The 21,735-nt window shown below is 53.1% G+C and overlaps 2 protein-coding genes and 1 long non-coding RNA gene across 7 annotated transcripts in view; 1 reads left to right on the forward strand and 2 right to left on the reverse strand.

Annotated features, from left to right (window-relative positions):
- The first annotated feature begins 1,765 nt into the window (after positions 1-1,765).
- SUN2 (Sad1 and UNC84 domain containing 2) lies at positions 1,766-21,141 on the forward strand. Of its 2 annotated transcripts, none has more exons than XM_072843929.1 (18): positions 1,766-1,910; positions 4,880-5,038; positions 5,836-6,026; positions 6,386-6,523; positions 7,257-7,352; positions 7,752-7,845; positions 8,791-8,861; positions 11,078-11,202; positions 13,947-14,201; positions 14,601-14,678; positions 15,096-15,139; positions 15,724-15,889; positions 16,239-16,460; positions 16,775-16,856; positions 17,247-17,362; positions 17,507-17,674; positions 17,965-18,057; positions 19,494-21,141. In XM_072843929.1, exons 2-18 carry the CDS (start codon positions 4,917-4,919, stop codon positions 19,605-19,607), a joined length of 2,175 nt encoding a protein of 724 aa, XP_072700030.1. In that variant the 5' UTR covers positions 1,766-1,910; positions 4,880-4,916; the 3' UTR covers positions 19,608-21,141. The 2 variants fall into 2 exon arrangements, with proteins under 2 accessions (XP_072700030.1, XP_072700029.1); XM_072843928.1 differs by having other exon boundaries at positions 1,767-1,910; positions 16,772-16,856.
- Positions 4,419-11,570, reverse strand: LOC140642839 (uncharacterized). 4 transcript variants are annotated; one of them, XR_012039241.1, is made up of 3 exons: positions 10,669-11,570; positions 4,911-5,015; positions 4,419-4,645 (listed from the first exon to the last, which is right to left on the reverse strand). It is a non-coding gene; the product is annotated as an uncharacterized lncRNA (long non-coding RNA). The 4 variants fall into 4 exon arrangements; XR_012039242.1 differs by lacking the exon at positions 10,669-11,570 and adding an exon at positions 6,907-10,655; XR_012039243.1 differs by lacking the exon at positions 10,669-11,570 and adding an exon at positions 5,746-6,899.
- Positions 19,491-21,735, reverse strand: part of GTPBP1 (GTP binding protein 1) — a 30,202-nt gene continuing 27,957 nt past the window's right edge. Inside the window, exon 12 of the mRNA XM_072843931.1 lies at positions 19,491-21,536. Within this exon, the coding sequence (XP_072700032.1) occupies positions 21,462-21,536 (75 nt within the window). The 3' untranslated portion in view covers positions 19,491-21,461. The remainder of the gene's footprint in view (positions 21,537-21,735) is intronic.

Consider the following 21,735-nt stretch of genomic DNA (forward strand, 5'->3'; position numbering starts at 1 on the left):
ATGGCGTCTGCAAAGACTTTCCACTTTCGCTAATATTCACAGTCTCTGGGGATTAGGACCTACTCTCCTTGGGGCCATTATTCGCCTCCTGCTGGCCCACGGAGGCAGCAGAGTTTAAGAGGGCCCTGTCTCCAGTGGGCCTGTGGGCATGGCCCCTGCCTGAGATCAGCAGAAGTCAGGGAAAGGGTCCTTCTGCCCGGATCCTGGGAAAGTGAAACAGGCCTGCAGGGGAGGTAGTGAGATATGGACACTCCACTGCAACTGAATAGGTCAGGATTGGGGTTTTAAGCTCCCAGGTGAGTAGGTGTCAAGAGAGGCCCCTGGAAGCTGGCCCTACGTCTGATTTGAGTTCTCATTTCACTCATTCCATGATCAGCAGATATTCAGCCATGAGCCAGGCGCCCTGAGAGGTCCTGGAGAGCCAGCCTGGTCCTCAGGGGGTTTGCCGCCTAACCCTTCAGGATGCTGGAAGTACAGGTGAGGCTCTTCTTTTCAAAAGGGAGGAAGAAGAGGCCCAGGAAGGGAGGGTTATTTTTGTCTGGAGTCAACTTAGCACAAGGGTTTCGTTCTTCCTCACTCTACCCCCAGCACCTTCCTGTCCTGTCTCAGTGATTTTGTAATTTCTTGTGTCTTCCTCTTGGTGCTTTAAGAGCGAAATAACCACAGTTACCCTTAGAACACCTTACACAGGAAATGACTTCTCCCGAGCTGAGCACTTGCTGCATCTGTAAAGTTGGCCTGCGGCAGGGCTGCTGGTGTCAGGCACCATTTGACTCACTATCTGTCCATCGCACAGATCTGAGTGAGGAAGAGGTAACCAGCCCTGCCTTCTCAGTACCAAACGTACCAAACTCTCTCCTTAAAGTGGCGAAAAACGTTTGCAGTGAAACTTGGAGGCCCTGGGGGCAGACGGGGAAGTGACAGGCCCTCCTGCCGCGTCTGGAATCCCCAAAATCAACCCTAAAGCGGAAAAATCAGACTCGGCTGTGAAGAGAATCTCCTAATCTCAATTTTGCCTCTTTCTAAGCTGCGACTTTAAGCAGATCACTTAACACCTCTATGAACCTGTTTCCTTCTCTCTGAAATGGGCGTAGGAACGCCGGGCTAACCGGACAAAGACGCCGGCGCCAGCAGGCGGTCACGAGCCTTCCCCATCGCCGCCGGGGAGTCCGAGGGCGGACTACTCCCTGCCCCTCCAGCTGGGCCTGAGGCCAGGGGGCTTCGACTCCCCTCGCGCCCCACTTCCCTGGGCCATCGTCAGACGGGCTGTGGCGCCCCAGCCGCCCGCGGCGTTTCAGGCCTCGGGCCCGCGGCTCGCAGTCGGCTCGCGGGGCGCTGGGGCGCCGCGGCCGCAGGGCCACGGGCGGGGCGAGGCGCAGCAGGCAGCGCTCGGAGCCGGATCGGGTGTCCCGAGCCACCAGGCCGAGTCAAGTGCGCAGCCGGCCCGGCCCAGACCCCTCCCGCCGCCGCCGCCGCCGCCGCCGCCGCCCCCGCGCCTCCCACGCGCGGACTCCAGGGAGGCACACCGGGCCCCCCGGGCCCACGCGGCGGGCGGAGCGAACCGGGCCTTTGTGTTCAAACCGCCCAATGGGCGGGGGCGGGGGGCGGTGACGCGGGCGGGGCCCGGCCAATGGGCTGCGGCCTGTCAGCGTTGATTGGCAGGCGCACACATACACACTCGGCCACGCGCGCGCCGGCCGGCCCCACTCGCGCAGCGCGGTTGTGCGCGGGTCGCATTGTCTGCTGCGCCGTCCCGCCCGCTGGCCTCGCCCCGCTCCGCCGCTCCCCGCGCGCCCCGGGCCCCTCGCCGAGCGCGGCTCGCGGGATTCCGACGCGGGAAGGGGGCGCGCCCGGGCGGCGCAGCGGGCCTCGGACGCCCACGGCCCCGCACGGAGCAGCCTCGGCAGCAGGTAACCGCCGGCCGTGGGCCTCTGGCGGGCGGGCGAGCGGGGCAAAGGGTGGTGGGCCGGCCGCGCCCGCCTCTCCGCGGCGCCCGGGCCCAGCCCGACCCCGGGGTCATCGTCGGGCCGCTCCGGCCAGGGCCCAGCTGCCCAGGCCTGGTCCTTCCTCCCCGGGCCAAGCTGGGCCGCGCTCCAGCCCCACCCGGCGCACGCCCCTGGGCCGGTGGGGAAGGGCCAGCGCGGGCCGGGCCGGCCGCCCTGACTCATCCCCGCAGCCCGCCCCCTGGCCGGCCCGCAGGGCGGATGTCTCCAGGCGGGACTTCCCCGGGCACAGCCTCCCGAGAGGAGGGGAGCAGAAGCGGGCTCCCTCCGACCGGCCCAGGGCAGTGCCTGTGTTTTCGTGCCAGGCAGGCGGTTTCCAGGGACAGGCAGTTCTCTGCCTCTGCCTGTCAGACTCTGGGAATAGGAGGAAGGCCCATTTTGTTCCGTTCTTAAAAAAAGAAACCAAACAAATAGGAGGCGGGAGTGTGACTTAGAGCAGAATCGCAGGGAAGGCGCGTGGTTGCTTAAAAAAAAAAAAAAATCAAAAGTCCCATCTCTGCAGGTTCAGCCCGTTAGGGAAGATGGAGAAGGGAGTTAGCACCTGCAGCGTTTTACAGGCCCCATGAGGGAAAGTAGTGTGAAAACGCCCCGTGGAAGACGCCCAAGATCTGGGTTAAGTCTGAAGACTGGCTGGGTACTGCCGTAGAAGTTTGTGGAGAGGGTGTGGGGAAAGGTGGAGTTGAGAAACGGAAGTGGTTCACCTCAGAAGTGAGGAGGGATACTTAAAGGGTTTCTGAACTGAGTGTGAGTGTGTTGGTGAGGGTGGAGTCTTCTGATATGCAAAAGATCTGAGCTCCCAGAGGCTCTTGTTTTGTTTTGGAGGATTCAGACTTTGACCGTTCTCATCTTCTGAAACCCAGACTCGGTTGCAAACTGTTTCATGATGCGGGGACTACAGGAGAGACTGGGAGGGTGGAGAAGGGTGCCGACTGCTGACAGTTTCCTACCACGCCCCACCCCCCAGACCCCCACCCCATACACCTCCCTCTGAATATTTATATTCTTGCCAACAGCAGCTTGAGTTGGCAGAAACATTGCTTTGTTTCTGCCCCAGGGTGAAGGCTTGCTTCATCCACTTCTGCAGGCAGGGGCGAAGAGGAGGAGCCTATATGGGCATCTGGAGCTTTCAGGTGGGGAGGGCAGTCATGAGGGTGGAATTGCCTTATAAGGAGTGGGATATAGAAAAGGACCCAGGCTAACTTCCTGCTTTGATGACGACCAGTTGGTCCCTTTACCAACACCCGCTAAAAACCACAGGGGGATGCCAGGTGGGCATCTTAGCTGGGAAAACACCAATAAGACCAGGACATGAGGCTGCTTGTTTTTCATAAGAGGACCTTCTAGAATTCTCCAGCTGGACTAACCAGACCTTCTGGTTTCCACAGTCTTGAGTTGTGAAATATTCGAGTCCTTGCCCTCTGCACTACCCAGGGAACTAACAATTTAAATATCCACCAGGAATATTAGACGTGATAAGTCACAAATACTGGGGACTCTTGAGCAGGCCTGAGTATAACAAAGACTTTGTGACCTGGGCAGCAAAGGCACCACGTTGAGACTCCTTACATTGGTAATCTGAGATTCTGAATTTGGGTTTCTTTCTTTCTTTTCTTTCTTTCCTTTCTCTCTCTCTCTCTTTCTTTCTTTCTTTCTTTCTTTCTTTCTTTCTTTCTTTCTTTCTTTCTTTCTCTTTCTTTCGTTTCTATATCTGAAAGGCTTATTAATCCTCCTCTGGTTGTAGAATGAACGCTGCCTTTGGCCTGGTCTCCTCACCTTGACCTCCTTTGAGTCCTAGATACCAATTCCAGAGCCTTGATTTCTCACCCCACGTGGTGACTTGTTCCCTCCTGCAGAGATTGACTGTAACCCCACACTGCTGCTCCACCTCCCAGTTTTGTTAATTTGTTAACAAGTATCTGTCATGTGACAACTCTGTCTACAGCCTGTTCTGAGCATATTTGAGGCTATTAAAGACTCTCCTTGGGGACATACAACACATTCCTTAAGCAACTTGAAAACTTTATGGTAAAGGGGAAAGACCCAGGCTGTGCCACCTGTCCCATCTGAGCTCAAACCCTGCCTCTGTCATTCATAGGCTGGGTGACTATGGGCATGGTCACCGATCATCTCCGTGTCCCAGGTTCCTCCCTTGCACAATGACAGTAATGGACCTCTTGTGTTCACAAAGATCAGAAATGGGTATAAGGAGCCAGGTACCTAGGAGGCATTTCACACACTATTTTGTCCTCCCTGTCACCATCCTGTCAGGATGCACTGATGTTGCAGTACAGTAACCACTCGGGGGACACAGCCTACACACCTTCAGGATGTATAGGGGGAGCTTACCAAGAGAAGGTTTTTTCCAGTCCGAGTTGGGTTCGTGCCCTGAATCAATGAGTACAAATACAAGGAAAAGAAAGTGTGTCTCCTTTAAGATAAATGACTGGAAAGAGTGCACACAGTTCTAGGGGGAGGGCAGCATGGTAGGATGGCTGGACCGGAGGGTCTGTGCACGGCAGCAGCGATCAAAGGCATTTGGTTAGCATCTATTGCATGGCTATCATGTTCTATGTGCTCTGCTATGTGCCAAAGTTTGCAGAAGGTCGGGTTCTGCGTTTCATGCAGTTCAGCAGTCAGGTAAACTAAAAATTAGAAAAGCTTGTGGGAAGCACCATGAGAGGCCACCCAGGTACTAACTGAGCCCGAGGCAGAGCGGGAGGGTGGGTGCCAGGGGATGCTTAATAAATACTCCATGTCCCCTCCTCTCAGGCTGTTTGGGTTGAATGCACAGGGACCAACTGTTCCCTGGGAAGCAGGTCCCCAGTGGGGAGCTGAGAACAAACTCAGGCCTCACATGTCCTCCTTTCTCTCCTAAGACTCTCTTCAGGGGGAAGGTCCCCATCCTACCTTGTCATGTCTCGCCGAAGCCAGCGCCTCACGCGCTACTCCCAGGGTGATGATGATGGCGGCAGCAGCAGTGGAGGAAGCTCAGTGATGGGGAGCCAGAGCACCCTGTTTAAAGACAGTCCTCTCAGGTAGGGCATTGCCGTCCCCCCACCACCGTGGATCACGCTGACCTGCACAGCATCTCCCTGTTACCACCTCATTAAGTAGAGATCAGATGCCCATGTCTGGTTGAGGGGGAACACTCACACCCTTGAGGATGCCAGGATCCAGCACTGCTGATTTTTCTCCCCTTATTGTAAGCCAGGCTATTGCCCTCACATTCAGAGAACAGGAAGTGGGGAGGGGCAGCTTCAAGAATAAACCAGGCCAGAAACCCCCAAATTGCAAGTGGGGTTCACAGGAACCCGTTCTGCTATGGATGGCTGTGCCCTTCTGACCATCCTCCCCAGACCCATGCTTCAGCAGGGCCAGCGAAGCAACCGGGGAGAGGACCCAGTCTGAGGGGCATGGTAAATGAGCTAAAGCCGGCGTCCGCCTCATCCTGCCCGGCTTGCAGATATGAGGCCCAGATAACAGCTCATGAGGCTGTCGCTAGCCCTCGGAGGCCAGGTTGGGTTGGTCTGGGTTTTCAGCGGGTGGTAGAAGTTGCTAATGCATCAAGAAACATGAGAAGAAACTTTGGCTTTGAAGTTAGAGACCTGGATTTGAATCCTGACTTCATCCCTTAACTGCTGGTGAGATTTAGAGGAAATGGTGAGCAGAGAAAGCACCTGTGGTTAGCACAGTCAGGAGCTGGGAGCTGCTAGTTGCCTAGCAACAAGGGTGACCCACTCACCAGAAGCAGGCCCAGCGACTTGCTCTCCTGTTCCTGGCTGGGCTCACCTGCCTGTTCCCTGCCTCTCCCCTCCTGGCTGAACTCCCACAGGACCTTGAAGAGGAAATCCAGCAACATGAAGCGCCTCTCCCCAGCGCCACAGCTGGGCCCCTCCTCCGACGCACACACCTCCTACTACAGTGAATCAGTGGTCAGGGAGTCCTACTTTGGCAGTCCCAGGGCCGCCTCCCTTGCCAGGAGTTCCATCCTAGACGATCACCTGCATGGTGACCCCTACTGGAGTGAGTATCGGAAACCTTCCTCCTAGGGCTTTTGCTTCCTTTGCTTCTAGTGGAAACTCAAGGTGGAAAATCTTCCCCTGAGTGGTGTCCTAACTGCTGCGGGGCCGGAGGAGGGGCTCCCTGTCTTCAGAAACCCTTGGAAAGAGGAGCCTGGTACCTGACCTGCTCGGGCTGCTTCAGACAGCAAGGCAGCCATGGAGCTGCTCTGAGCCTGGAGACCCAGGGAGCTCGGGAGCAGCTCAGGGCACTTCCGACTGTCCATCACAGATGCTCCTCAGGGTGACCCACGAGGCCCTCCAGAATAGCCCCCTGGGAGCATCCCTCTGCCCCAGGAGAACCCTGCGTTCTTCCCTCCCCAGGTGAGGATTTGCGGGTGAGAAGGAGGAGGGGTACAGGTGGCACGGAGAGTAGCAAACTCAACGGGCTTGCTGAGGACAAGAGCTCTGAGGACTTCCTGGGCTCTTCCTCGGGCTACTCCTCTGAGGATGACTTTGCAGGTAGGTGACGCCTGGGAACCAACACTCCAGCAGGCCCTGGGGACCCTGGGGAGGGGGACTCCTGACAGCCCGAGAGAGCACACAGTATCTGGGCGGCCTCTCCACAGACCAGCTGGGCCTCCCCTCCATGGCACCGTGGCACCCTGAAACTCAGGCCCAGGGTGGCCCTTGACACACTGTGATTGCCCTGTCCCCAGGGTCAGAGCAGCCTACTGTTATCTCCACTTCCAGCAAGTACTTAACATGGGGCTTGACCCCTTTAGTCCAGTTCTGAACGATGGTTTGGAGGATTACAGATGAGGAGAGGGACATAGACAAGAAGCTCAGGGGAAATTATGTGTCAGAAACCTATCACTCTGTTCCTCTGACAGACATTTACTGACCTGCTAGGTGCCAGGCCTGTGCAACACTCGGGGGATGCGAAGGAGAATGATGTGTGGTCTTAGCTCACAGTCTCTAGGAGAAGACAAATAGGATAGTCTCCCTATCCTTGGGCTCTTAAGAGTGAAGACAGGGCAGCCCGGGTGGCTCAGCGGTTTAACGCTGCCTTCAGCCCAGGGCCTGATCCTGGAGACCCAGGATCGAGTCCCACATTGGGCTCCTGCATGGAGCCTGCTTCTCCCTCTGCGTCTCTGCCTCTCTCTCTTTCTCTCTCTGTCATGAATAAATAAATTTTAAAAATCTAAAAAAAAAAAAAAGGACAGACTGAGCTGTGGCCTGTCCATCCCTGCAGGGTACTCGGAGACTGATCATCGTAGTTCGGGTTCACGGTTAAGGAACGCCGTCTCTTGGGCAGCCTCTTGTTTCTGGATGGTTGTCACTTCTCCAGGTGGGTGCTGGCTATTCTGTGCATGATTATTTCCATTCTCTATGGCAGTCCCTCCTCCCCCCTTCTCCCTGTGGTTGGGCATTCCACCAAGAGACCATAGGACTGTCAGGGAAAGCTCATTCTGGAATAATCACTGGAAATCAGAAGCCATAGTAACAGTCTAGCGTTCTCTAGTGGAAGGGCAGGAGCAGCCGTGGAGCAGGACGGAGGGTGTTGGCAGACCAGGCAGGTGGAATTGGAGGAGTGGGGTAGCCTCAGACAGGACAGAGGAGCCCTGGCACATCAGTGTGGGGGGAGGGGCATAGAGGGCTGCAGGTGGAGAGACCAGTGCTCTGAAACCATGGACCTGCAGGCCACTGGCTCAGGGTGACACTCAGGCCTTGCTGGTCCCTCTCCTAGGCCGGCTCTTTGGACTCCTCTACTGGTGGGTTGGCACCACTTGGTATCGCCTGACGACAGCTGCCTCTCTTCTCGATGTCTTCGTTTTAACCAGGTAAGCAAAACCCCCACTTTGACAATGAATCCAGAAGCCCTGGGACAGAAGGGACCAAAAAAGCTTCTAAACCCATATATGTCCTTTCCCCGAAGGTCTTTGTCCCAGTCTACTTGAGCATGCATTAGGCTTCCCGGAGCCCCTCTTTGCCTGACAGATGATGGGACTGAGTCAGGTGTTTTCCAAACCAGGAGCTCTTCAGGAAGTATTCTGGAATTACGGTTCCTGTTCTTGGGTACTTCCTGCTAAATGCCAGCCCCATCCCACCACTTCTGAGTTTGGCCTGCCTCCTGCCAGTCAGGTTTTAGGCTCTGGCCAAGAAGTGGTGTTTCCATGGAGGTTCAGCTTCTTTCGTGGCCTCGTGCCAGTCTAGAACCCAGAGTCTCTGCTGTGCGTTCAGAAGTCAGGAATAGGTGCTGCATGAGGATGCTGTGGGTTTATTTCCCAAGTCCCTGACCCAGCAGAGCCAGGAAAGAAAACTAAGCCAGGAAGTCAGGGTCCTTTGGCCGTTAATCCTGGCTGGATGGTTGGCCAGCTGTGCTGAGAAGAGGATCTGTGCCACCAAAAGAAGGTTCCTCATTTTTCTCAAATAGTGTTTAAGGAGTTGTATTTTTTTTTTTTCTAGAATTGCTTGCTTGGAGGACCTCTATATATGAAAATTTCAGGTTTTTCAAAGACCCCACTCTTTTGTTTTAATAACATCAATAAAATTCACAGTCATAATTCTCCCCATTATTCCAAGACCTGAAGGGAAATCTCCAAAGTGTCCAATCCGGCCCTGGCAAGATGAGACACTCCAAGGCATCCCCCTCCAACTCCAGTTAAGCACTCAGGAAAAGCCTCTGCAGACTCCCTATGGGGCTGCAGAGGCCCAAATGCCCTCTTGACCACCACCCTCATCCTCCCCCACCCCCGCTTTCCCTGCCATCCCCTCCTGTGGTCTAGGCGCTTCTCATCTGTGAAGACATTCCTGTGGTTCCTGTTGCTGTTGCTGCTCATGACTGGCCTGACCTATGGTGAGCTTCCCCAGCATTGCAGGGGAGGGGTAGGATGAGCATGCCAGGCCGAAATGGTGCTGGCTGAGCCCGAGGGGTAGGGCGGGGTGGGTGGGGGCTGGCGCTGAGCAGAGATGGGAAAACCAGAGCGACAGTGATCGCCTACAAGAAAGGGAACGAGGCAGGATGAGTGGGATCAGACTGAGCTGGGGCAGCTCCCAGGCCTTCGGCTCTCCTGGGTCCTCACTGACCCATGCTGCATTCTGAGGGTGTCCCGGGGTGAAAGGGGTATGCCCCAATCCACCACGGATCTTGTCCTGTTTGAGTGGCTGCACTGGATTGCCTGGCCTGTCTAGAGCATTCTTGGAGCCACCTGGGTCAGAACATGCCCTAGTACATGTTTTTACCCCTTTTATTGGGGTAAAAAGCAGAGATCTTGACACTGTTATTAGTAGTCTTTTCCCCTCCATTCCAAATCAGGATGTAGTCTAGGTGAGTGAATTCTTGTTACAATGTCAAATTCAATCTTTATCTTCAGGACCAAAACAAAGTAGTAAAGAGAAGAATGCCTTTTTATAACTAACATAGCTCATTTACAAGTTGCTTGACATTGTTCCAAACTCTATCCTAGGACTTTCATGTGTCTTACGTAGTTGTATTGTTTATATATTTTGTGTTCAGCTTGTAATTCGACATGTCTGTTTCACAGGAGTCTCACAGTTCTGTAGGAGTTGCCTCTATTGCCCCCAGGGTTTTAATGATTTTATCAATCTACAATTTATAGAGACCATAGTTTCTTTTATTTTTTGAGTTGGTTTTATAGGTTTAGCATCTACTCAACTTGTATTTATTAAATAGCAAGGTAGAAACATTTTCCAAGTGTTGATTTCATTTCCTTTTTGTTTCCTGTTACAAGAACAGCTTGTTCATTTCCAGTGGAAACTGGGCATCACTCTAAAAATAATAATGATGCTCTAGGATTGTATAGTGTTTTGTTCATGAGTTACCTCTGTTAATTTGCATTTCACTGTGGGTTTGATGGAGCTGATGTCCTGGCAGCAACATGCTGAGTGTGTGGAGGGTCTGAAAGGCTGGTGGAATGGCCTGCTCAGGGAGTGCATTTAGTGAGGCATGTCCAGAGGGACTGACTAAAAGCCCAATGAGAGGGGGTGCTTCCTGTTGCACTTGCTCACAGTCAATGATCGTGTGACGAGTGTGGTCTTACCGGGATGGAGACCCACTGGCTAATATGGCTTTTTAGGGGCCCTCATTCCTTCTCACACACGCATGTGCATAGCTCAGGAGTGAATACATCACGAGCAGACAGATGACCCCTAAAGCAAGATGCAAGTGTCACTGTGGCTGTAGCCTTGTGCTGGGTCTTGGATCAAAAGCACTTTTTTTTTTTTTTCAAAAGCATCCTCTTATTGTCTTGTTTGATTCTCAAGCATTGCAGCCCATTAGAGTTACCTGGGGAGGTGTTTTATTTTTTTTCCCATAGGGTCCACTTTAGTTGGGCTTGAACTCATGGCCCTGACACCAATAGGCAGGCACTTAACCAACTGAGCCACCCAGTGCCCGTCCTGGGGAGCTTTTAAGACTCACCTACAGGAGCACTGGGGTGGCTCAGTTGGTTGGGCATCCAACTCTTGGTTTTGGCTTAGGTCATGATTCGGGCTTATGGGATCAAGCCTCACATAGGGCTCTGTGCTTCAGCATGGAGTTTGCTTCTTCCTCTCTCCCCCTCCCCCTACTTGCTCTCTCACAAAATCTTTAAAAAAAAAACAAACAAAAAAACAAAAACAAACAAACAAAAGAAACCCCTCACCTAGAGAGGGATTCGTCAGTCCAGTGAATTCAGTGGGGCCAGATATTGGGTATTTTAAAAGTTTCCTGGGTGATTCTAATGGACATTTGGGGCTGAGAACCACCATCAGGGCCTCTGGTTCTACCTCAGGATCATCCCTAGCTTATTATAGCCACATTCTCCAAGTTTTGCTGTCTACAGAAAAATGAGGATTCCTGAGGGATGTGCGAATGCATATACTCTGGGACTGTCAGGTGGATGTTGCTGCCTCAGAGAATCATGGGAACTTCCATCCCCCGTACTGCCTTCCAGCAGCACAGCTCACAGAAATGAGACAAGCTGCTAATAACTTGTGTTCATTAGGCCATCTTCAGCAGCTGTGCCTTCCTGCCTGGCCCGTGGCCTGGATGACCCCCTGTCCTCTGTACAGGTGCTTGGTATTTCTACCCCTATGGGCTGCAGACATTCCACCCGGCTCTGGTTTCCTGGTGGGCAGCAAAGGGCAGCAGCAGGCAGCATGATGTGTGGGAGTCCAGAGATGCATCCCATTTCCAGGTGAGTATCTTACAGCTGTGGGTCTTCACTCTGCCCATTTATAATTCATTTCCCTGCCCTTACACCTTATATATGGGGCTGAGAAGAGGCACGGTCCTTGCTGGTAAACTGTCTTGTCTCCCAGGATACCCCTTTCTCTACTGTTTGTGGTGGAGGTACAGGAGAGTAGTTTGCTTGTGCTTAAATAGGACTTCAAACTGACCCAAAGTTAGTTGCCATCTTAAGCACAGAAAACAGAAGAGGGATGAGACAAATCATTTTGTCTACTTTGTTCCTTTTCAGTAGTTTCATAAACATTTACTAAGCATCTTCTATGAATAATGTGCTGTTTGGTCAGTTGCCAGTTACAAGTAAATCACCCCTAAAATCAGCACCTTAAAACTACAAGCATTTGATTAGCTCACGGGTCTGGATCATCTGGGTGGCTAGGCTGGGCTCCCCTGCATGTCTGCAGTTGGTTGATGGGTCAGTGGGGGTGGGTTGGGTTAGGCCTGACCCAGCAGGCTGTGTGCCACACGTGTTTTTCTCGTCCAGCAGGATAGCCTGGTCTTGTTCTCATGGCAGCTGACCATGGTTCCATGAGAGCAAAATAAGGCCTAGATTCAGAACTGTCCTTTCCACCACATTCTAAGCCAAAGTTAATCTCAGAGCCAGTCTAGATTCCAAGAGGGGGACATAGACTCCAGCTCTTGATGGGAGTACCTGCAAAGCCACAGGGAGGAAGATAGAACAAGGGCCACTTTTGCAGCCCAGGCTGTGTCCTCAGGGAGCCTGCAGTCCAGTGGGGGTAACAGGTACACAGACAATTTGAATGTGTGCGGGGAAAAATGAAAATTTAATTCTTTACTCCCTAAATATATTTGAATTTTGCTTGTATCTTGCTGAATAGTTAGTTGAATAACACATTTTTCATCATTTATTTTGGTGGATATTACTTTCCTGACCCTCATGTGTTACCATTTCATTAAAATGACCTGTTTTGGCATTATAACTTTCCCTTTTTTATTTTATTTATTTTTTATTTTTATTTATTTTTAATTTTTTTTTAATTTTTATTTATTTATGATAGTCACAGAGAGAGAGAGAGAGAGAGAGGCAGAGACATAGGCAGAGGGAGAAGCAGGCTCCATGCACCGGGAGCCTAATGTGGGATTCGATCCCGGGTCTCCAGGATCGCGCCCTGGGCCAAAGGCAGGCGCCAAACCACTGCGCCACCCAGGGATCCCTCCCTTTTTTAATCATTAGTAAAAATGTTAAATACAATTTCGGGACCACCTTTTCTTTTTTTTTTTTAATTTTTTTTTAATTTATGATAGTCACAGAGAGAGAGAGAGAGAGAGAGGCAGAGACACAGGCAGAGTGAGAAGCAGGCTCCATGCACCGGGAGCCTGATGTGGGATTCGATCCCAGGTCTCCAGGATCGCGCCCTGGGCCAAAGGCAGGCGCCAAACCGCTGCGCCACCCAGGGATCCCGGGACCACCTTTTCTGAGAAAAGGGAGAGTATATCTTTGTACTCGCTTACACTGACATAAAGACACCAATGAAAATCGTTGTTTGGTTTGGTGGTTGAGGGCACCAGGTAGATAGGGACACAAATTAGGAGAGTGACTTTTTAAAAGATTTTTAGAAGATTTTATTTATGTATGTATGTATGACACAAAGACCTAGGGAGAGGGAGAAGCAGGCTCCCCGCAGGGAGCCTTTATGTGGGATTAGATTCTGGGACCTCGGGATCATGCCCTAAGCCAAAGGCAGATGTTCAACCACTGAGCCACTCGGGTGTCTTTTTTTTTTTTTTTTTTCTTTTAAGATTTTATTTATTTGAGAGAAAGAGATAAAGCACAAGCAGGGGGAGCAGCAGAGGCATAGGGAGAAGCAGGCTCCCTGCTGAGCAGGGAGCACAACACAGGCCTCAATCTCAGGACCCCAGGATCATGACCTGAACCAAAGGCAGACATTTAATCAGCTAAGCCATCCAGAGTGACTTCTTAACACTTTGCTTTTTGAGTCCTGCAAATACACAGTCTACTTAAAAAGATTTAAAAAATCAGAAGCAGCTTCTGCACCCAGGAAGTCCCTGTCTCTAATGGACAGTTGACAGATTAGTTTTTCTCTTGGCAAAGATTTTTGTTCTTAAGCTAGCAAGTTTCTCAAACTTCATGGCATGCTGTTAGGAGCAACCCTCAAGTCCAAATGACTTATATTCTCTTTACTCGGTGGGCCCTCCAATTAAAGAGAAGAAAGCAAGCCTTTTCAAACATTTCTGTCTATTAACCATAGTTCTTTTGGACAAAGTGGGAGCTGCTGAGGTCAGCAGCTGAACCCCCTGACCCCCTGCTTTCCAGCATGTGCACACATGTAGGAGGGGAGAGGGCTGGGGTTAGCTCAGCAGGCCACGCAGCCCCCTGCAGCTCCTTCTGATTCTCTGCTTGGACCTGTCCCTCCATTTGGAGTGTCTCTGGGGAGGGATGTGTGTGCACACACCTGGCCCACACACACTCCTCCTTGGGGATCAAACCCTCCCAGACCACATGTGTCTAGCGTCCTGTACTGCATTGTCGTGTCAGCAGACTTACGGCACCCTACCTTCTGGTGTACTCACCTACCTGCAGGGCACAGACTGTCCTCAGAGCCAGCGTGTGTCACATTTGGGTGTTTCTGGGATTCTCTTCCCTTTCTGTTCAGGAAGCATTGTCGTCCTAGATCACTCACCTTCATGGCTTTTCCCTCCCTACCCCGCCAGACTGAGCAGCGCATCTTGTCCCGGATACACTCCCTGGAGCGGCGCCTGGAAGCTCTCGCTGCTGAATTTTCCTCCAACTGGCAGAAGGAGGCTATGCGGCTGGAACGTCTGGAACTGCGGCAAGGGGCCACTGGTGGAGGAGGCCACGTAGGCCTGAGCCAGGAGGACACCCTGGCACTTCTGGAGGGGTTGGTGAGCCGCCGTGAGGCTGCCCTGAAGGAGGACTTCCGCAGGGACACAGCTGCTCGGATCCAGGTCTCTGAGCGTGAGCGAAGTGGCGTGTGGGTGACACTGTGGGTGTATAGGGGGAGGGAGGAGCCCCTACACACCCTGACATGAAGACAGCAGTGCGTCACTTGGGAGTTACCTCCTTTAAGCCTTAGTTCCCTCATGTAAAATGGAGGCTATGGTGTTTACCCTCGCTCCCCCACCCGATTGTGAGAGCATGAGACTGTAGAGTGCCTGGCACAACAGGTGTGCAGTAGATATCAAAGGAGTCTTGCGTGTTTCCAAGAAGCACTGGAGCATAAAGGCCAGGACCTGAAGTTTACAGTCAGGCCTGGTTCAGATTCCAATCCCACCACTTACTGGTGGTTAAGTTTCTTCTGCCTATAATTCAGTAAAAAACCTCAGACACTCGCCTATGTCTGACAGGAAGAACTGGTCACCCTGAGAGCAGAGCATCAACAAGACTTGGAAGACCTCTTTAAGAAAATTGTCCAGGCCTCCCAGGTTGGTGGGGCCCTGATCCAGTTCAACATCTGCTCTTGGGCTGAGACAGCTTGGCTCTCCCAAAGTGCCTGCTTAGACACCAGATGGGGTGGGGGTATAGTCTCCTGACTTCTGCAGGAGCTGAACCCTAGGGCTCTGGAATGCTTTGCAGGGATGCGTTGGAGCATGCTTGATGAAGGGTTGCTTTCAAGAGGTCTGTTGTGTTGGGTATAACATGCCAAATAAATGAGTGAATGAATGAATGTGTAAGTGTGGCAGCAGGGTGGCTCTCCCTAAGGACATTGACTAGGAGGTGTTTAAGGTTTTCCAAGGTGGGGCTGTGATTAAACAGACTCCAAAGGGAACAGATCCTGCTCTGGGAGACCAATTGCTCCGAGTCTGGCATTTATTGTATTTGTCCCTTTTTCCGGCTTACAGGAGTCAGAGGCTCGACTCCAGCAACTGAAGTCTGAGTGGCAAAGGTAATGGGCACTGCCATCTGGCCTAGGCCTGCTCCTCCCCCTGCTCTCCCCGCTGCCAACAGCGAGGCAGGCCTGGGGTGCAGAGCCCCAGAGCAGAGTTCAGATAGTGTTCTAAGCAGAGGGGATGGCCAAAACCTAGCTCAGAAACACCTGCCTAGAGCCTGTCCTTGAAGTAAAAGAGAGGTTGGGAAGGGGGCCACCACAAGAGAATTGGGATTTGTGGGTTCATGTATAGATACACCATCTTTTGTGCACAGGCTCATGCAGACAGCCTTCCCATGCCCCAGACAGCGGTATGTGGGGGTGGGGGTGGGGTGGGAGAGGCCAAGGCAGAGTGAACTATGGATCTGGGTTTAGAAAGGTAACAGGATAAGAATTCATTCTTCAGGATCAGACCAATTGTAGACACTGAGGCTATGTTCTACAGCCAGAGTCCCCAGGTGTAGGGCCTTGCATTCACCTGTCCATGATGGGCACACACTTCTATCAGGAGCCAATTAGGGGATTCTTTTGTGTTCCTCAGCATGGCCTTACCCCTCACCAGAGATCCAAGGCTTACTGTTTTCTCCTCTCTTTGGGAGTAGGATGACCCAAGAATCCTTCCGAGAGAACTCTATGAAGGAGCTGGGGCGGCTGGAGGGTCAGCTGACAGGCCTGCGGCAGGAACTGGCAGCCCTGAGCCTGAAGCAGAGCTCGGTGGCAGACCAAGTGGGCCTCCTGCCCCAGCAGCTGCAGGCTGTGAGGGATGATGTAAGTTGGGACCATCCAAGTCCCCTGCTGAACACCCTGTCCTCTAAGAGTATCTGCCCTAAAAGCCTATGTGGCAAAGAGCCTCTTGCCCCGGTGGCCAGTTAGTCCCCCAGGTCCCTGCTTGGCATTTGGCACAGATGTTGGCTTTCTTTGACAAGAGTTCTTCCTGTTTTGTTTTCAGTAACCTGGAGGGTTGTTCACAACTCTTTCCTCCATGTGGGCTAGCAGGATCTGCTGGCGTGCTCCCTCCTACCTCCTCCACTCAAGCCAGGCACTACCCTGCCCTGGGCCACCACAGCAACACTGTCCCTGTGAGCCTCTCAGAGACCTTTTTTTTTTTGGTCCCTAGGTGGAGTCTCAGTTTCCTGCCTGGGTCAGTCAGTTCCTTCTCCGAGGTGGGGGAACCCGCACTGGGCTCCTTCAACGAGAAGAGATGCAAGCTCAGCTGCAGGAGCTAGAGAACAAGATCCTTGCCCACGTGGCCGAGATGCAGGGCAAGTCAGCAAGGGAGGCTGCCGCCAGCCTGGGGCTAACGCTGCAGAAGGAAGGCGTGATTGGGGTGACAGAGGAGGTGAGGACTGTATGGCCCCTGGAACATACCCACCCTGACATAGTGTTCTCCCTGGGAGCCATAGACCTGCACAGTCCCACACTGCCAGCTTCATGGTATGTTATAAGGCCTAAGTGACATGCGAGAGGCTCTGATGTTTGCTTTGGGGCTGGTAGGGGTGGGGTACACCTAGGTATGTGGCCCGTATGGCTGAACACCAGTGTGTGGTACAGGATAGGAGGGGCCTGTTCATGGGTCCCTGGCCCTCAGTAGTAGGGGGCTCAAGGGTGGAAGAGTGTTTCTCATGGCAGCCGCATGGATGCCTGTTTTAGCAGGTGCAGCGCATTGTAAACCAGGCCCTGAAGCGCTACAGTGAGGACCGCATCGGGATGGTGGACTACGCTCTGGAATCAGGAGGTGTGTGTGCACTCTACCCTTTGCCCAGTCCCCATGCTGGCTGGCCCTCTAGCATCTGCCGGGGCGGCCATGGTGCTAGGCCAGTGGGGCTTGAGATCAGCACAAAACACAACAAAGGCAAGTGAATAAGCTTGGAGAAGTCTGGATGAACTGAACACCATTCTTGCCCAGGGAGAAGCTGACATTTACAGTTATTTTGTAGTTGGGTACAGTTGAGGGATACAGACTAGGCCTGGGGCATCTGCCCTCCAGCCTCAGAGAGGACATGACAATAGTCATCCCACCTAGGTTCCTTGAGCTGGTGAGATGCCCTGGTGTATGGGTCTCTCCCCCTACCCCCCGCTAGGGTTCAGTTCCAGGTGCCCACACTGCCTTGCTTTCCTGACTTAGGGGCTAGTGTTATCAGCACTCGGTGTTCTGAGACCTACGAGACCAAGACGGCCCTCCTCAGCCTCTTCGGCATCCCTCTGTGGTATCACTCCCAGTCGCCCCGAGTCATCCTCCAGGTAGGCACCCAAAGAGGGCAGCAGCAGGGGCCCCAAGCAGAGTCACCTACATAGCTGGGAACTCTCATCCTGGGTCAGCAAAAGCTGTGCCTAGCGTAAGCTTTGTCACCAGCCTTATGCTGACCCAGCTTCCTTCCTCTCCAGCCAGATGTGCATCCAGGCAACTGCTGGGCCTTCCAGGGGCCCCAGGGCTTTGCCGTGGTTCGCCTCTCTGCCCGCATCCGCCCCACTGCTGTCACCTTAGAGCATGTCCCCAAGTCCTTGTCGCCTAACAGCACCATCTCCAGTGCCCCCAAGGACTTCTCCATCTTTGTGAGTCTCTACCAAGGATAAAGCTGGGATTGGTCTTTGGGAGGGAGTACATTAGGAAGAGAGTGCGGCAAGGTGGGAAATGGTTCTCAGTCCCAGTTATCTTAGGCTGTGCTGGAAGAAACTGGGCACAGGGCTTGGGCCCCCCTGCAGTCCTGCCAAGGCTCCTGCCTGACCTGCTCGTGTGGGAGGGAACCAGTGTGGGAGCAGGAAGGGGAAGTGTTCCTCCCTGGGGGACTAGGGCACTTGTTCTAAGAGCAAGATCTTCTCTCCATCCCTTGTTCTCTTCTCAGGGGTTTGATGAAGATCTGCAGCAAGAGGGGACACTTCTTGGCCAGTTCACCTATGACCAGGATGGGGAGCCCATTCAGACCTTCTATTTTCAGGTATGGGACGCTGCTATGCTAACAGAGGTGACATTCACTTTCCCATCCACTCAACGGTTTCTGAACACTTACCCTGGGCCAGGCACCGGGGGCTCAGGGCAAGAAAAAGTATAGCTCCTGCCTTCCCAGAGCTCAAGGTAGGGAACAGACTCCCATGCTCAAGGGGCATGGGAGAGGTACCACATAGATATATGCACAGGGGAGGGCCCATCCCGGTTAGAGCAGTTGTCTGAGGGTGGCCCAGTTGGGCTTCAGGCAGTGCAGCATGGCTAGGGGGCAGAGGGAGGCTGACTGCCTCAGTTTGAGTGGGCATCAGTCTCCCAGGCCCTTGTTAGAAATGGAGATTCCCAGTCTCTACCCCGGGAGATAGGCTCCTAGGTTTTAGGAGCCCTAAGGAATCAATGTTCTAATAAGCAGCCCAGATGTATGCTGAGCAGGGGGCTTAAGCAGTATACCAGGGGTGAAGAATTGGGTGAGATGGTTAAGGGACAGTGGTAGGAAGGGAGGCTATAGAGAGGCAGGCCTAGCCATCAGGCCAAACACTTTTGGCCCTTAGTGCTGGGCACTGCCAGGTTTTAGATAAGTGACAAGGCATTGTAGGAAGATTGCTATGACCGTGTAGAAATGGAAAAGACCAGTCAGGAAGTGGTTGCAGAAAGAGAGTGTGAGGAGGTGGGAGGCCAAGGATCAGGTTGGACAAAAGAGGGGAGGGGGAAGGTGAGGATGGCTCCCAGGTGCCAAGAGGCAGGCTAATGCAGGAGGGGGTTTGGCCACCAAGTCTGAGGCAACTGTGGGACAGTCTAGTGGAGCCATCAGGGGACCCAGATATCACCCTGGAGCTGACAGCTGTCTATATAACTGAGCCAGTGGAGTGCTTGCGACTTCTCACAGCATGTGTGTAGACTGAGCCTTTAGGAGAAGGCAGAGGACAAGAGGCTGTGTGGAAGGCCAGAGGGAGACAGGAAGAATAGGAAAACGCTGTGCCTATTGGCATCAAACCCGGGGAACTTTGCTCCAAAGCTTACTTAAAAAATGTGAGTTTTTGAGCAAAGAGGACAGAGGCCTACTGAGCACTTGAGAAAGAAAAATTCTATTTCAGAGTAAAAGGAAATTCTGTCCACTGACAGTGATAACTCCTGTGAATCTGTCAGTATGGGATGAATCTAGCTGGTCCTCAACTACAAGGCCATTTTTATGTGGCTGTGGGTCAGTGGCCCCTAGAGGACCTCTGAAGCTCCTGGGGCTCCTTGGCTCAGAGGGTGGAAATTCTGCTCCATGGTCTGAAGATAGGGGCTTTGAAGTCTACTTCTCTGTGGAGGCCTATGGGTGGGGGGAGTGCATCTGGCCCTGGGCATGGCTGTCCTCTTTCCTGCCCTCCTGTCAGTGAGGTCTGAGGACTTGGACACTCACTCCTAATCCCTTCTTTCTCTACCCAGGACACTAAAATGGCCACATACCAGGTGGTGGAGCTTCGGATCTTGACTAACTGGGGCCACCCTGAATACACCTGCATCTACCGCTTCCGGGTGCATGGGGAACCCACCTACTAGGCCTTCTCTGCTGTGGCCAGCCAGCTGGGAGGCCAGCCCCTCTCAGCATGTGCCCCCTTCTCTGGGAGTGGGAGAGCAGCACCCTTGCCACTTCCCCACATGCTTGACCAGTGCACTGACTTCCAGGAGCAAGAATCGCTGGCCCAATGGAGCTGAGAAAGAACATGCAGGGCTTTCCTAGCAGCAGGACAGCTCGAGGTGGACAGCAAGTTCCAGCATCCCTTTTCTCTGTCCTCCTTGTGCCAGGCACTGGGTGTCTACTTCCCCTTCTTGGGAGGATGTATATATGTAGCATATTGTGGGGGATTGAGACAGGGAAAGAAGCAATGAGTGGACATGTTCCAGCAAAGGTGGGTGAAACCTGTCTGCCCCTTAACCAAGATGGGGGGCTGGCACCCAGGGAGCTGCTGTTGGTAGGCCTGTGAATGAATCAGGTGCCAAAGCTGGGGATGGGATGAGTGAGGGCCTGGGGCAAGTGAGCTGCCCCCATCCACAGGCAGGGAAATAAGGTCCTCTGGGAAGAAAGTGTTCACGGTACAGGCTGGGATTGAGCCCCTGGCAGGAAACTCCTTGTACAGGACAGCCGGGCTCTTCCAGAAGTCTAGTGCCATCAACTTAAGGGAGCTTGACCTGTGAGGTCCCCAAAAAGCCTCTATACACTGTATTTGTTCTGGGTCAAAGTGGGCTATTGGGCTTCCCATACTCTTGAGGCTCTGGCTCCTGTGAGCGTCTGAGGGGCCAAGGGCCAGCCTGTAGGATTCCCTGTCTGCTGGGACTAGTTGCTTTCTCTCTCCCGATGCTGGGACCTGGGTCCACTTTGCTCCTCATTCCTGCTAGGGCCTGCCTATGCCCCAGAGCAAGCTTGCCATATTCCCCCAGGGTGCAGGGAGCCTAGACTGGTCTTTTGAGGCTATAAGCAGCTAGGGTAAGCTTAAAAGGGTGGGGAGTAGGGTACTCCCCAAGCTCTTGGTAACATTTAAGGTGTCGTGGTAGGAAGAGGTCTGTCTGTACTAGGGGCCCCATCCCAAACAGGTGCCTAACTCTAAGGGCCCTGATCCTCAGCTACCCCCTTGGACTCTTTCAGCTCTTTCTCAGATGGTTTCCTTTCTGGCTCATTTCCTAGGGGGTGCGGCCTTCAGGGGTGGTAGGCTGGGGAAGAGACGGCTTTTAGACCCAGCAGGCCCTGCTGTATTATGTATATATTTTTTCAAGGTCTGTTTTTTAACTGAAAAGCTTTGGGCTTGATTCCTAGCCCCGTTCTGTGGGGGCACTGGCTGATTTCAGTTCCTTGTAACCCGGCTGCTGAGAGGGGCTACTGTGGAGGCTGATCCCCAGATGGGCTCCTAGGGGAGGGAGCTGGAAGGAAGATGAGGCCCAAGGCTACCTGTGGTCCTTGGGCACCAGCCCCAGCCCAGACAACCAGGTTTTGTTTTGCGCTCTCCTGTCACAAATGCTGCACTATTGGTTCTGAATTTTTTATCTCCAGATTCTAATTTATGCCTATGCAAAAAAAATAAATAAATTATGCCCAGGATTCAGGGAATGTGTAGTTTTTATCTGGCATGGCAAGGGAGACGGACTCTGCTCTTAGGAAAACAAGAAAATGAACTCTGCACCAAAACAATGCCTCAAAGACTTATTCCTAAACTTTAGAAACCCAGGCTTCTCCACTACAACCCAGCTGGGATGGGGGACAGGATGGGCTTGAGGCTGGCCCTGCTCTGGGCTCAGGGGCTAGCAGAAGAAGGGAGGTGGCTTTATTAGCCCTCACGGACATCCCAGTATGAAATGGGTAGCTTTTCCTGCATCTCTTCGTGCCACTTGAGCAGAAGGTAGAAGAATTTACCTGTTTCACTACTGACCACGTCTGCCTTCAGTACGGAACTGGACTCCACCGCGGGAACTGGACATTTGTCCCTTGTACCTGTGCTGGGATGGTACAAGGAGACGGGTTCCCTGAAGAGCCAGAACCTGTCAGCTCAGGGGAACAGGTCCTGGCCCTTCCTGCAAATATGTCCCCAGATTCACTGCCTCTAGTGAGCTGTTTAAAGGGCCAGGGGTGGTTTCACAACCATACTTCCCAACATATTCTGCTCCTGACTATGGCACCTGACCCAGGGCTGGTCCC

Source organism: Canis lupus, chromosome 11, assembly GCF_048164855.1.
Source record: "Canis lupus baileyi chromosome 11, mCanLup2.hap1, whole genome shotgun sequence".
Classification (NCBI taxonomy): Eukaryota; Metazoa; Chordata; class Mammalia; order Carnivora; family Canidae; genus Canis; species Canis lupus.

What these genes read in the sequence shown, in the direction of transcription:
- SUN2 (XM_072843928.1), top strand. Translation starts at nt 4,917, where the DNA reads ATGTCTCGCCGAAGCCAGCGCCTCACGCGCTACTCCCAGGGTGATGAT. An exon ending in TTTAAAGACAGTCCTCTCAG is followed by an intron (nt 5,039 to 5,835) that starts GTAGGGCATTGC and finishes GAACTCCCACAG; the next exon opens with GACCTTGAAGAGGAAATCCA. An exon ending in GATGGTTGTCACTTCTCCAG is followed by an intron (nt 7,353 to 7,751) that starts GTGGGTGCTGGC and finishes TCCCTCTCCTAG; the next exon opens with GCCGGCTCTTTGGACTCCTC.